This window comes from Centruroides vittatus, unplaced genomic scaffold (genome assembly GCF_030686945.1).
Source record: "Centruroides vittatus isolate TY-2023 unplaced genomic scaffold, ASM3068694v2 contig_875, whole genome shotgun sequence".
Classification (NCBI taxonomy): domain Eukaryota; kingdom Metazoa; phylum Arthropoda; class Arachnida; order Scorpiones; family Buthidae; genus Centruroides; species Centruroides vittatus.
The window spans coordinates 75986-91125 of record NW_027122567.1 but is presented as its reverse complement, the minus strand read 5'-3'; the positions used below and the strand labels follow the sequence as shown (position 1 = coordinate 91125).

Sequence of the window (15140 nt, the reverse complement as noted above, 5' to 3'; positions counted from 1 at the left end):
GACCAATCGGAAAGCGGAATCGGAGAAAAACAGATAAAACCTGAGAATTCAAGGACGCGAGGGCTTCTTCTCCCGAAAGTTCCAAGTGACGGATCTATTGTTGTGTGTGTGTCTGGTGCCCATCTTCGTCTCCGTCTCCCGACCTCGGATCGACATCTTTCCATCAACGGAAGTCGACCGCATCGTCCTGGAGTCGCGGAGTCGTCGAGGGAACTGGCCATTCGCGACCTAGGGACACTCCTTCAAAATGAGACTATATCCGAAAGGAGAGGAAGACCCAGAGGCTGCTGCCGACCTAGAACTTCCAAGATCGCGGAAATCTTGTAAGCTTCTTTCGTGTCAAATAAACGGTTTCTTGTAACTGTAGAGTCTGTCTCAGTACCGATCGCCCACATACGACTCTTCGCGACCGCTCGACCCTCTTGACATAGTCAGACCCCAGTCGGAAACTCACATATACATAATATAAAAGTATTTTAGTTACATATTCAAATAAACTTTAAGAAAAATAAAAAACAAAACTATAAAATGTTCTAAAAGTCAAGTTACCAAAACTTTTTTTTTGCACAAATAAAACAAGTTATGATTAATTTTAAATTTACTATCTTTTTATAATGGGCTTTATAGAATAGATTCAGTTCCATAAGCCTGTTCTAAAAATAAAGCAAATTTAAATTGTCTAACTGATGGCTCTTGCAAAGCCAAAACTATCTTGTTATACAAATAAATAAAATAACCTTAATAATCAAATAAGTAAACAAAATAATTTTTCTTTAATCTAATCTAAGAAGTTGTATATTATTATTCTTTTATTAATATAATTCACATTTTGGTAACTTCATAATTAGTATTTTACTTATAACTTAATGTATTTTCTAAAGATGAGTAAGAAATTAAAAAGTAGAAAATATGCTAAAAAACTTCTATCAGCAACTTTCTTTATTCTGACAAATTTGCAAGCTAGTAGAGAGATCTACCCAATCATATCACAAAATATAATTTAAAAATACAAACAATATTATATTAAAAATAAATATAATTATGCAGTATTACTACACAGTGTCCATAAAGTCTTGATCCATTTTGGTGAAAACATAACTAATATTTGTTTTCTTTGTAGGTAACATGAACAGCCTGAGGAATGTTGACACTGAAGAAAAGAATGACCATTTTCACATCTTGTGTAACACATATCTTGACTTGTTACAACAATTTCTCAAGGCACAGTTCTTAGACAGTGGAATTTTTAGTAATGTTGTGTTTCAGCAGGATGGAGCTACAGCTGCAACAAAAAAAGATCTGTGCTGTTTATGGGGATGCTTCTGTCAATGTCCACATATGTCTAAAGTGGTTTAAGAGGTTCTATACAGGAAATTTTTCTTTAAAAGAGGACCACAGAAAGATCATCTGCTGTTGATGATGAAGCAACCACTTTGTTAATTCAAGAGAATCCACATTATATCACCAGAAAAAAAGAGCAATAGATAATACTCAATCTTGTTATCTATCTACAGTATCTATTACTCAGAGATCAGTTGTTGGTCATTTACACAATTTAGGATACAGATCATGCTATGATGTTTGGATACCATAAAAAATAAGCAAGATAAATCTGATAGACAGAATATCTGCTTAAGGTTTGCTGCTGAAACATAACCAGATGAATCTTTTTTGAAAGCAACTAATTAATGTTAATGAAAACTAGATTTTTTATGATAATATACAGCAGAAAATATCATGGAGAAAGTCAACTGATGTGTCTTCAATGCAGTTAAAAGTCAATTCATATTCAGAAAAAGGTTATGCTGAGGATATGGCAGGAGTGGAAAGGAATTATCTATTATGAACTGCTACCTCAAAATAATATCATTAACACAGAGAAATACCATTCCCAACTGAAGGCAAGCCATTGAAGAAAAATTACCAGAATTAGCAAGAAGAAAAGGTGTGGCTTTCCATCAGTACAATGCTAGAGTGCACGTGTCTTTGACCATTTGGGAAAAAATATTGAAATTTAAATGGGGTGTATTGTGCCACCCATACTCTCCTCAGCTTGCACCTTCACAATACCTTTTATTTTGATCTCTCCAGGATAGTTTGCAGAGGAAGTAGTTTAGTGACTTATTTTATAGGCATATTTTGATGAAAGTCTCCAGAATTCTTTACACATGGGATAATGGATTTACCAAACACATGTACTAGACTAATACAAAACAAAAGTGCATATATAATTTAATAAAGTTATTTTTAATTTTTAAAATTTGAGTATTACTTTTTCTAAAAAAATGAACAAACTTTTTGGTCAACCCACTATATCATATAGAATAATTGCAAACTTTTATAATGTTCATTAATGGATTAGATTAACTGACTAATAGCTTAAAAAAATAGTATACTAATTGTTCATTATTCACTAACAATTTATTATTACTTTCCATTCATCTCAATCCTATTGAAAATGCATAGGATGCTTTTGAAAAGATACAGGGTGGTTATAATTAAAGTTGCTCTACTCAGACCTGTATAGAACTCATTCTCGATGTATTTTGATAAAACTTGGTATATACATTATATGGACCATGGAGAAAAGGAAAATGCAAATACATATTTACTTCAAATTTCTACCACTAGGTGAAAAAATGGTGCATGCAGTACACATTATGCAAATTAGGAACCTTTTAGAAAGCCAATAGTTGATGCCGTTCTTTATCATGCCTTTACAGAAGAAAGATCGAGCTTTACTGATAAAGTTGTTTTATCAGAACAGCAGTAATGATTCAGCTGCACTGTAATAATATCAACGCTTGAAAGGCTTGTGAATAGGGCCTATGTTGGGGTATGGTTTGAGAAAGATGATTAACAAATTTGATGAGACTGGAGAGTTTGGTGTATTGCCAGGAAGAGGTCAGAAAAGGATTTCAAATAAAATTGTGGAGCAAGTCACCATTGCTGTGATTGACAGAGCAAATGGTTCCCAACATTCTTTGGTGAATGCTTGAGCAGTGTTATGTAATTTGTCTCTTCCCTGGTCCATGGTTTGAATGCGATCCATTTTACAGTGGTATCTGTACAAGATTCAGATGTTGCAAAAGATGCACCCTCAAGATCCAGAACAATGCGCAGAGTTTGCTTACTAGTTTTTGGCCAGAATAGCTGTTGACAATGCATAACCCATGGAACATTTTGAGGTCAGACGAGGCACATTTCATCCTAGACAGAGCAATGAATACTCAGAACTGTCACATATGGGGTACTGTAAGACCTGATGTGCATGAACAGCCTCTGCACTCTGCTTACATGACTGTTGTGTGGTTCACTTCTGACTTCATTTGCCGTTTCTTGAGATCACACCACAAGGCCTTAAAAGGTGTTCTGTGACAGGTGCCAGTTACTGCAAACTTCTGCTGCATCACGTCATTCCTGCTTTACAAGAATGAGGATGTTTAGAGACTACTGTCATTAATGCAAGATGGGGCAACACCGCATATTACCTGACAAGTGAATGAACTACTTCATGACAAATTTGGAGACAATTGGGTAATTTTGAGTTTTCCCAATGCCTGGCCTCTCATTCTCCAGACTTGGATCCCTGTGACTTTTGGTTGTTTGGATATCTGAAAGATTATGTCTATAGAGAAAGCATACAGACTCTGCCTGACTTGAAAACAAGCATAACATGCCATGTTGCTGCAATTTCTTGACAAATCTATCAGGCTACTGTTGAACATGCTGTAAGGCGTTTTGAACACATGATTGATGCAAATGGATTGCACATTGAACAAATGTTGTGAATAAAAACTTTTTGTGTGTTTCCATTTTGTGTTTCTTGTTCTTCATGCTCTGTTTTTTCACCTAGTGGTAGAAATTTAAACTAAATATTTTTTTGCATTTTCCTTTTCCCCATGGTCCATATAACATATACAGTAGAGACTCGTTAATCGGAACCCGGTAATCGGAATCGCCGGTAATCGGAACGATTTTCAGTCGGACTGTGTCGTGCTGAATCGAACATTTTTGATACTAGATTCACTTCTAAAGTATAATTTTCATGTTTTTATATTTTTCAATATATTTATTTTGTTTGTACAAAATGAAGAAATAATTTTTAACGATACGATAGCCTCGATTATTATTATAAAAATTTTAGTCAGGCTTAAAATCGACGAAAATTCAACACGAAGTGACACGCAACAAAGAAAAATTTGAACATCGGACAGGTTAATATATTTTTTCGTGCATAAACTGTAATCGGAACAAATCCCTAATCTGAACAACCCCAGTCCCCAATTGATTCCGATTTTCGGTTCACTACTGTACTAGCAATAAAATACCTACTCAGCTTATTTTGACATTCAGCTTGAAACTGAATCACAAAGCACACTTCATTGAAAAACAGCAGAATGTTGAGCTCTTGTGTGATAGGAGTCCCATGCACCATACAGGAATCCCAGCATTTCCAGATCAGGGGATTTTTTATTGAGTGACAGAAAATTTGGGAAAATTTTTGGGGTGACAGCTTTTTTTTGCTTTGATTATTTTTAGGTAAACTAAAGCATAAAAATTTTGACATGACAAAACTTGAGAAATACTGTTTGGGCATTGCAATCAAATGTGTTATTCAGAATTGTTCAAAAAATGATTCCTATTTCTACATGACAACTTAACATGATACTTTTGCTTTCCAGACTCTTAAACTGATAAGGCTACCAGAACTTGCATTAATTAGTAAGTAAAACTGGTGTCAATCAATAATTTCAAGTGGCAAAAAAAAAATTTAAAACTGGCAAATGTCTGGCAATTTTTTAAATTTTCCAGAACAAACTCTGATGCATGGATGTTTGAGTGACAAAAGTGATTCAAGGCAGGTCATGAATTGCCTGATGATTTTGAATATTGGGAAGATTGCTGACAACAAGAAACAATGCCATTATTGTGCAAATGTCTGAAACAATTTGTAACAACCATACAGTTGATAAACTTGATGCAATATGCATTTCTCAAGGTCCATTCATTCCGTTCTCAGTAAGAACTCCTGGATATGTGTCACTCATTAAGCTACAATTTGAAAAATTGTAGACCTATAAACTTCCACTCTCACCCATCCGCCTTCCCTTAATCTCGAGAATGGAGTTAAATGAAAGATGAAATCACATATGGAAACCTTAGAGCAGTGTTTTTCAACCGGCACCACAATTGGGGTGTCGCAAAGTTTAGGGTCTTTAGGCATTTTCTTGGAAATTTACTTAGGTATAGTTCAAGATAACTCATTGTCAGTTCTTGCTATGAGATAGCTAGTAATCAAAGAAACGATGACTAATCGCATATTAATGTAATGTTCTACGCTATGTGTACGCACGACGTGTCATGAGTTTGCCCAAACCACATTGCTTGGCCTTCACATTCCCAGTCCCAGTACCAGGCCAACCAGCAGAGAAGAACGATGTGGACACTTGTGTCTTGTATATACTATAAAAAGCATTGCATTGTACTTTGAAAAGTGTGCGATTTCAATCACAAAGTAGGTGCATACTACAGTATTTTCATAGTATTCAAAAGCAATGATGACAAACAATTTATCATCATTTTTTTAATTTAAAATTTTTTAAAACTGATATGAAAAAGGTAAGAAAAAAGTAATGAAATATTTATTTTATATATGCATCAAAATATTAAAAAAAACTTAATAAAAATTGTTTATCAATAAAATGATAAAAGATTTGTTATTCATTAAACCTTTTTTTTCCAGATATAAATTAAAAAATTAAAATTTTTTTTATTGAAATTTATCTATTTTATAAAAAACAAATTTAAAAATTGATTGAATTTTTTTTATTTGATTGATCATTGACCAAAAAAGGCAGTACCTTATATTACTCCTGGGCCCAAAATAATATTTATTTATTTACTTATTTTTAGGAATGGACAAATTTCTCATTAAGAAAAAACAATGTAAAGATTCTACAGATGAATGTGAAAAAAGTTTAAATCAAGCTGACTGCTTGAGTGAGAATAGGAAACCTTCAAGTGGAGAAGTAACTGCTTCATCTTCACAATCTTCAAACCATGCTGTTTGAAATGCTAAGAAGGTGTGCCTATATTTAGACAGTTATTTAAATTTGGGATTCACATGGTGCGGGGATAAGGACTTTCCAAAGCCAAAATGTGTAGTTTGTGGTGATACGCTGGCTAATGAAGCAATAGCACCTAGTAAATTAAAAAAGACGTTTATTTAAGAAGCACATACATCATTTGGACAAGCCTAGATCTTATTTTGAAAGATGTTTAAATTCCGAAGAAAAATAATCTGCAACTTTTACAAAAATGGTAAAAACATGTGATAAAGTCCAGGAAGCTAGTTATTTAGTTGCTGAAATAATTGTGAAAAGTATGAAACCACATACTGAAGCAGAAAAAGTAATTTTGCCATCCTGTATTGCTATAGTGAAGACAATGTTTGGTACTGATGCAGAAAATGAAATTTAAAAAAATTCCTCTTTCCGATAATAGAATCAGCAGACGAATTACAGATATGTGAAGAGATATAGAAGAAAATGTAATTGCTGCCATTAAAAAATGAGATACGTTTACAATTCAAGTTGATGAGTCAACAGATTTAGACAATATAACCCAACTTCTTGTTTTCATTCGATTTATCCACAATGAAAAAATAGCGAATGAATTTTTGTGCTGTAAAGAACTTGTGAAAACTACTATAGTGCAAGATATATTTAATACAGTACATTGCTATCAAGAAATGCATGAGTTAAGGTGGGAATCATGTATCGGAATTTGCACAGATGGTGCACCCTCCATGGTTGGTTCGATAAAGGAGTTTATTGCCTTGGTTAAAGAATGTAACATTAACATTATACAAACACATTGTTTTCTTCACCGTGAAGTCCTTATAGGAAAAACACTAAAAAGCAACTTAAAATCTGTACTGGATGCAGTAGTAAAAATGGTAAACTTCATAAAAAGCAGATCACTTAAATCACATCTATTTGCGACTTTGTGCGAAGAGGTTGAGGCAAAATATGTTAATCTGTTGCTGAACATAGAATCCAGATGGCTATCATGTGAAAAAGTGTTAACTTGCATATTTCAATTGAGAAATGAAATTAATTAATTTTTTAATACAGAAGATAAAGAAGAATTTTGTTGCCTGCTTGTAAGTCATGATTGGTGTAGCAAATTAGCATACTTGGTAGACATATTTGAAATATTGAATATGGTAAATACAAGTATGCAAGGCAAAGAAGAAAATATTCTGTCTTCAACTGACAAAATAAAGAGTTTGCAAGATAAATTAAATTTATGGTTAAGAGAAGTAAAAGAAAGGAATGTAAGCATGTTTAAACATTTTTCTACTATGACAAATTTTAAAATAATACCTCTTATTTCGGAACATATACAAATCTTACTCAATAATATAAGTCACTACTTTCCTTCTTTACGTGTTGAGGATTATGATTGGATAAGAAATCCATTCATTGTGGATGTTAATGAAGTAAAGATAAATTTTGAAGACCAAGAAGCACTAATTGATTTAAAGAATGATGGCAATTTAAAACTGAAATATGAGGAATTGAATATTAATGAATTTTGGATACACATAAAACCAGAGTATCCTCAATTAGCTAAAAGAGCTCTCACAATATTATTGCAATTCTTGACTTCGTATTTGTGTGAATTTGGATTTTTGGCTCTTATGTCCATCAAAAATAATAAAAGAGAACATTTGCAAACGATCGAAGAAGAAACGAGTGTCTCTCTCCAATATTCCGCCCAGAATTAAAAGAATTTGTGCATCACTTTGAGCTCAGATCTCGCATTAATTAAAATTGTTATTATATAAGTATTTATGCATCTTTGTGTAATTTGATATATTTGATAATAAAAGTAGATTTAAAAAACAATAGTGAGACTATTATTTTAAATGTAGGTATTTCAACAAAATTCAATGGTCTTAAATTTTGACTTTTAACATGTAAAAATGCTTTTTTTTTGCATTAAAATGCTACTTCAAACTGTCAATTTTTAAAATTTTTCTTCCTGGGGAGGGAGTCCCCTCCCTGGACCTCATCCCCGCGTTGCACGTAATATTCGTTTTTGCAAAGAATTCATCTGCCCCATTAGCCCCCCCTTATTCAGATTCTAGATCTACTGCTGGTTGAGGCTCTCACAATTTTTTATTTTTCAATCAGGGGTGCCACTCAATGAAAAAGGTCGAAAAACACTGCCTTAGAGGCAGGAGGCCCTAATTAACTATATAAGAACTTCTGATGAAAACTGGAAGTCACATTATTTCAATTCAAAAATTTTTCCCTGAAAGGAGTTAGACAGATGACTGGCATGACTCAATTGCTAAAGGAAAATACTATGATGTACAGGGGCAAGACACTGCTAATTTGAAGGTGGAGAGCATATATTTTAAATTAAAAAATATGATTAAAAATTGCAGCCTGGCAATGTGACAATGTCACAATAAAATAATTGCTCATTTTGTATTGAAGTTTATAATGCAGGAACAGTAGGACAAATATGCTTTTGTAAGTAGTGAGTTGAGTGACTATTGTAATAAGATCTAAGTGTCATTACTTGGAATGAATCCTTAAGCTTCATTTATGATCCACTATCAAAGCACTGGTCTTCAATGGGGAAGCCACCATATTTTTCAAGCCCAAATAAGGTTTTCACTGTGACTTCAAATCAAAAATCATGTTTGTGGTTTTATTTGACTACCAAGACATCATCCATTTTGAGATTGTCCCTAAAGGACAAACATTCCACCAAGACAATATATCTACACACAGGTCATTTGTGTATAATAAAACATGTTATACTTGTGTTATCATAGCCTCTCTATTCCCCAGTTCTTGTCCCTACAGACATCTTTCTGTTTTCCAAAACTAAATTATTAAATGGTTGAAGATTCCAGTCTGAAAAGGAGATAAAAACGACTGCAGTGGATGCCCTAAAGAAGGATGTGAAGAAAGACTGCAGGAATACTTTCAGAATTACCTTTACTGGTAATAGTATATTCTATTGCAACAGGTGACTACTTTGAAGGTGATACACAAAAAACATTTCTAAGGCAAACCCTTTTTTATTTAGGAGATTTTTTTACTGTACTATGTATATTAATTATTAAAAACAGCAAAATAAAAGTAATTTTATATATTGAAAAAAACATTTCAACAGAGAGGTTTCAGCCAAAGTTCAAATATTAAACTTGTACGGCAAGCAGAAGTATACGTTTGACGTTTGAACTCCAAGTAAAGCACATTGCATCACATGTTCACGCCACACACTGACTCATAGGATATTGTTGAAAAATGGCGGAACACATTTAACAACGATGAATGTTACTAGCAAAGGTAAATAAACAAATTAAACTATTTTAAAGTATTTATAGGATGTTTAATAACACTAAATAATTATTTTTAATTAGCGTCGTGTCTCCTACTGTACGATAGGATGACCTCATACTTTTGTTGAGGGAGGTAGTGGCTTATGTAAATCCAAAAGCAGCTCAGAAAATTTTTTTAGAAAATTTACAAATGTATTACGCTGTTGATGGTAGAAGATGCTGTAAAAGAACGAACTTAGTCCCACAGAATTACGATAAGCTATTATGAACACAAATATATGTAAATTCTATAGGCACTTCACATCACTTGCAAAAAAATCGAATAATTAAATAATTTCTGAATTAAAATTGTCTGTTTCTTTACAATATTATTTATAAATGCTTAAATAATCATTATTTTAATAAAATATGTCATAATTTTAACCCAAACACAAAAAATGAAGAAGTTTAAGCCAAACTTCTACTCGCCATGCTAGATGTAGCAAACGCCATTATCAACCTTCTAGAATTGCCAGATGGCAGAGCTTGATGTCTGACGTTCACATTTTGGGCTGAAAACGTCGGCTGCAACCTCTCTAGTATTTCTATATTATTGTACAATGTAAGATACTATTATTTTAGTTAATAATGATATTTTCATAAAATTGTTTTATTCTGTTAATAAATTTTTTGAATTATCAAAATTCAAGAAACTAATTTATTTTGAAATTTTTATGGATTTTTAACTCTGATCTTTTAAATAATAATCTTTAACTAGAATTAAAAATTAGCAATATATATATTTTTACATACTCTCTCAAGTCTGCACCACAGTCTGCACACATATCTTTCATAACTGTTGGGTGTGTGCATGTTTGTAATTGAAGAAGAACACATCTGAAATACAAAAATAATTCATCAAAAAAACAATGTTGAAATTTTTTTAGAATATATTTCTTGATTTAACAGTTAAATATTTCCTCTGACCAATTAATAATAAATAAAATTAAAAAAAAAAAAAAGTTAATGTCATACTAATCTATAATTTGGTTGGATGTTATAGTGTGAGTTATTTTTCACTAGTAACTGACTAAAATGATTTGTGAAATTACTTTAAAATTAGTAAAAATTGAATAAATGAAGAGAACATTATTATAAAAGACAGTTTTACTTCTGGTATTTTTAAATGTTTGTATAAAGAAATAAAATAAATGATAATTTGGGGGTAGATGGCATGCAAGTAGATTGATTTAAAATTAAATAATAGAGGAGTTGGTGTCTCTTTACAGAATAAAAAACTTAGTTGACATTAGTGCTTTTTCAGTATTTACATTAAAAAACTGAAGAAAAGAAAAAAAATAAAATGTTGAATCACTTAGGTAAGAGTTTTTAATAAATTATTATAATAGTTTTACAAAAAAGTAAAATTGCTGTAAATATTTTTAGAACTGGTTTTATCTATTGGTGGATGTAATAGTCCATGTGAGCATTTTTAAGAATGTATGTACAAAAGTATGTATTTGAATAGCATGGGTAAGAAATAATTTGAGAAAGAATTGTAATAAATTTTTGCTTTTAAATATTTGTAAAATAATTGTAAATATATATTTTTTAGATGTTTTTGTAACCTTCTCCTGAAGAGGAGGAGTATTCTGAAATACTTAATAACTAGCATAGCATACAGAATTGTATTACAATAAATATCTGAAAAAATCATTATCCTCCTTTAATTCTTGTGCACTCCTCCTTGATATAACAGGTCCTTAAATAATGAAAGGTTCCTGAGAACAATTTTATAATACTTACACAATAAGGAAAAGAAATAATTAATATACTCATTAACTGATATTCATAAGACAATTTGCAGTAATAGCCAATTAAGTATTGCATGATAAAAATTTATTGAAAGATTTCATAATTCAATTCAAACTAGAATATTTTTATCATATTTTGCCAAATTACCACCATAAAAAAAAATCAATATATTTGTTAATTAATCAATCTAGCTTAAACTAAGTTAGCAGGCTTTCACTCTAAGCTCTAAAAATCTCTTCTATATACAGTACCTGAAGAGGAAATTGTTTTTACTCCTCAGACTACAAGGAAAGTTTGTATAGCAAAATCAGTCAAACAAGTGTTTTGGCAGATAGCATCTCAAATGCAAACTGGTGCAAACTGGCTTTTGGCAGATTTCATCTCAAATGAATTAAGGCAATGAACTAGCTGATCTTACACTGGTGAGCCATAGGTAACAGGGATGTAGTCTCGGCCTTTACAGTTCTGGGCACACTTTGACAGAATGGATTAAAGATAAGGCAAGGCAACACGGTTACTTCATAAAACTGACAAATACTGTTAACAAATATGAAGAGGGGAAAGTATTTCCATCACAAACCATATCTGGATATGATCTTGATACAAAAAAGGGCACAATAAAGTTACATGCTACTAAGCATCTTTAAAGAGGTTTATATCAAGAAACAGCCAAAATATTATTTTACCATAATAATTTTAATTATTAAAATTATGAAATTATCAGGTTTATTTGTTTTAAAATAGATTCAAAACACAAAAAGTCTGATTGTTTTTCTTAGTTACAAAATTCTTGAATCTTTACTAGGCTGGGAGAAAATATAACATCATATTCACATGCACATTGAAATATTTCCAGCTGAAAACCTTTCAATAAACTATAATTAGACAAATGTTTTTGATCTAAGAATAAGATCTGCATCAGGTCTCAGTCATGTTCCAAATCAGAATGCTAGCTTGAACATGACATATTTTCAATGTTATCAGATACATTTAAATATATATAAATAAAATCAAGATGTACAATTACAAAGTAATATAAATGAGAGATAGCCTGTTATAAAGACAATGTTTGAAAACAAAAATACATGCACTTTTTATATTAGAATAAAAAGTTAACACAAGCAACAAACAATAAATATTAAAGTTGTTTTTAATGCTATAAGACAGCAAATACATTACATCATAACTATTTTGGCATGAAATGTAGTTAATTGTTTGACCTGTATATACTGTATTTATTCTGCACTGTCTAAAACTTTCTTCATCTTGCAACTTTGCTGTTTATTAGAGAGCGCTTACTATTAAAAGGAAGCTATTAATGGAATAAATCTGGTAACTTTTTCATTTTATTATTATTGAAAAATAACTATAGTCAATGCATTCATACTTCATTTCAAAATATGGTACAAGTGACAACACTGAATAAAATTCACAATTTTTCAGTTTATACAAGAGCCCTAAGACCATTTACTTACAAAGCCTCAGCATTTAGGGCTCTAATCAAAAGAGAATTTACTCACTATACTTTTTTATAGGATGTGTAGCACTTACAAAAATTAGGCAAATTAATCAAGAATATGTAAACTTCTAGCAGATATGAAGAGGATTGTACACTATAGCCCTGGTTATATCTGCTTCAAATCCTAAAATGAAAATTCAATTTAATGAAGTCACACTAATCTGTTCCACAAGAAATATGAATACAGTAATACCTCAGTTTTCGTTGACTTCGGTTATCACTGGTTTTGGTTTTCATCAATTTTTTCGCAAAAAGTTTGTCTCAGTTTTCATTGATTGCCTTGGATTTCGTCGGCATGCTCAAGTGACCTCACTGCTAATTTTGCGAAAACAAAGGGTGACCCATGCATTTTCTGGTGCAGTGTGGCATTATTTCTCGTTGTGTGAACATTACCCTGCGATGGTCCACCACTGGCCAACGGTTCGTTTCCCTGAACACTGGGAGTTCGGTCGTGGGTTTGCGCTTCACCGGGGTGGGCTGGCCATGTGAAGTTTTCCAGGTTTTCTCCACGTATGTAACACCTGAATAGGGGGCAGTTACCCTTAAACAGATTTCCTGGAAGGCATTATTCCCCTCGACACGACAATCATAAATGCATACAATTACTATTACATGACAATTACGTCACACTTTTTCACAGGGCGATATAGGCTAGAACCTAACTCATGTCCAACTAGCTTCTACAAGACAAGACATTACCCTGAGTATCTAGCTGAAGAATTCCATTGCTTTCATCTTAATGCTAATTAGTCTTTTATGTTAATTTCTTATTGCTTTTAGTATTTAATGCTATACTAATTCTCTATAAAATGTGTTTTTGGTATGTATTTTGGAGTGTCTAGAATGAATTAATTGGATTTACATTGATTCATATGGAAATAATTGCCTCGGTTTTTGTTGGTTTAGGATTTCGCTAATTGTTTTCGGATGGATTATCAATGAAAAGCGAGGTATCAGTGTATTAAGATCTAAAGTTGTTAAAACAACTGGAAATATATTGGGCTGAAAAGAAAGCAACATGCATTAATCATAAAGATAGGAACTTCATTTTCTATTGCATACAAAACTATGTTTGAACTTTAGTACTTAGACAAAGCAGACAAAGAATATTTTTCTTTTATGTTCCATGCTTATAACAACAAGACTCTGAAACAATGTTTGTTCTAAAGCCAATGTTCTTTTCTTTTTGAAAAGGTGTTATATGTTGTAAACATTGAAGATGACCAGGAGTTTGAAAAAGTTCTGATTCTTTAAACTGTTAACTAAAGATGAAGGTTGGTATGTATAAGATAAAAAAAATAAACCGAAGGAAATTTATTAATGAGTAGATTTCAGCAAGACCAATTTATTTTCAGGTTACAGAGTTGAGATAAGTTACATACATATTGAAATTTACAAATATATATTATATTTACTATAATGATATAATTTTACACAATAAAATGCTTTAATGAAATAAATATATAATTTAATTTTCAAAATATTGTTTAGCTTTTTCACACTACCATTCATCTTCAAACCAAATGTTCATTCTGTTAAAACATTTTATTGTATATAATATTATATACAAATGGGCTCCAACCATTATTTGAGAATGGCCATGTGACCTGTAAACAAGTTTGGGTGCAAATATGAAAGATATAATCAATAAAATATCATACTTTTTTTTTCTTATTTCTGAACAACAGACACAAACCAATTTGAAAATTGCAGCTGCTTTTTTTGAAATAAATGTCATCAAAATTGGGGATAACTTTTGTGGTATCAAATACTCATTCTCCTTTAGATATTTGATGGATAATGATGTTTAATATTTTGATTTTATATATTCCATTTTTGAAAAGGTTTTTTCACAAAGGTACATAGAAGCAAAAATAAAAAATATTCCTATTCAAATTTCATAAACTTTTGAAATTCTCTTCTGGAAAAGATCTGTAAGAATTTAACAAACTCCCCTCTTTACATAGGTTTTTATAAAAATTACTTGCAGCAAAGTCTATTAATTCTAGTTGACTTTTCAAATGCTTTATGTGCTTTGCTAATTCAAATGTTGACAATAAAACATGTCAGTGAGAACATGCTATTTGGATCATTAGGTTAGAGACCCCCCATTATATACAATAAATATATTTACATTTTTTATGAGATAATTAATATAACATCAACAATAACAACAACAACCACCTTTACTTTCATCCAGCAACTTTTAAACTTTTATAGCTGAATAAAAGTAAAGATGGTAGTTGTTCTTTTTTACATCTATCATTGATATTTTACTGTATCATTTGAAGCTCCTTACTCACACGGTTGTGTTCTGTAAAATTACTGTTAATATGGAAAAGAGTAATACATTGGAGAACAAAGTTAGGAGATTGAAAAAATACATGATTTTTAATCTCATTCTTTTTTCTTAACATTTCTTATGATAGATTCATTTACAATGAAAACATAAGCAAT

The 15140-nt window shown here is 31.5% G+C and overlaps 2 protein-coding genes across 2 annotated transcripts in view; one reads left to right on the top strand and one right to left on the bottom strand.

Moving 5' to 3' along the window:
• LOC136982969 (protein C10) overlaps window positions 1-15140 on the top strand; it is a 352942-nt gene that overhangs the window by 325159 nt on the left and 12643 nt on the right. The window lies entirely within an intron of this gene.
• Fcp1 (RNA polymerase II subunit A C-terminal domain phosphatase Fcp1) overlaps window positions 1-15140 on the bottom strand; it is a 32898-nt gene that overhangs the window by 10255 nt on the left and 7503 nt on the right. Inside the window, exon 2 of the mRNA XM_067279540.1 lies at window positions 10163-10246. Within this exon, the coding sequence (XP_067135641.1) occupies window positions 10163-10246 (84 nt within the window). The remainder of the gene's footprint in view (window positions 1-10162; window positions 10247-15140) is intronic.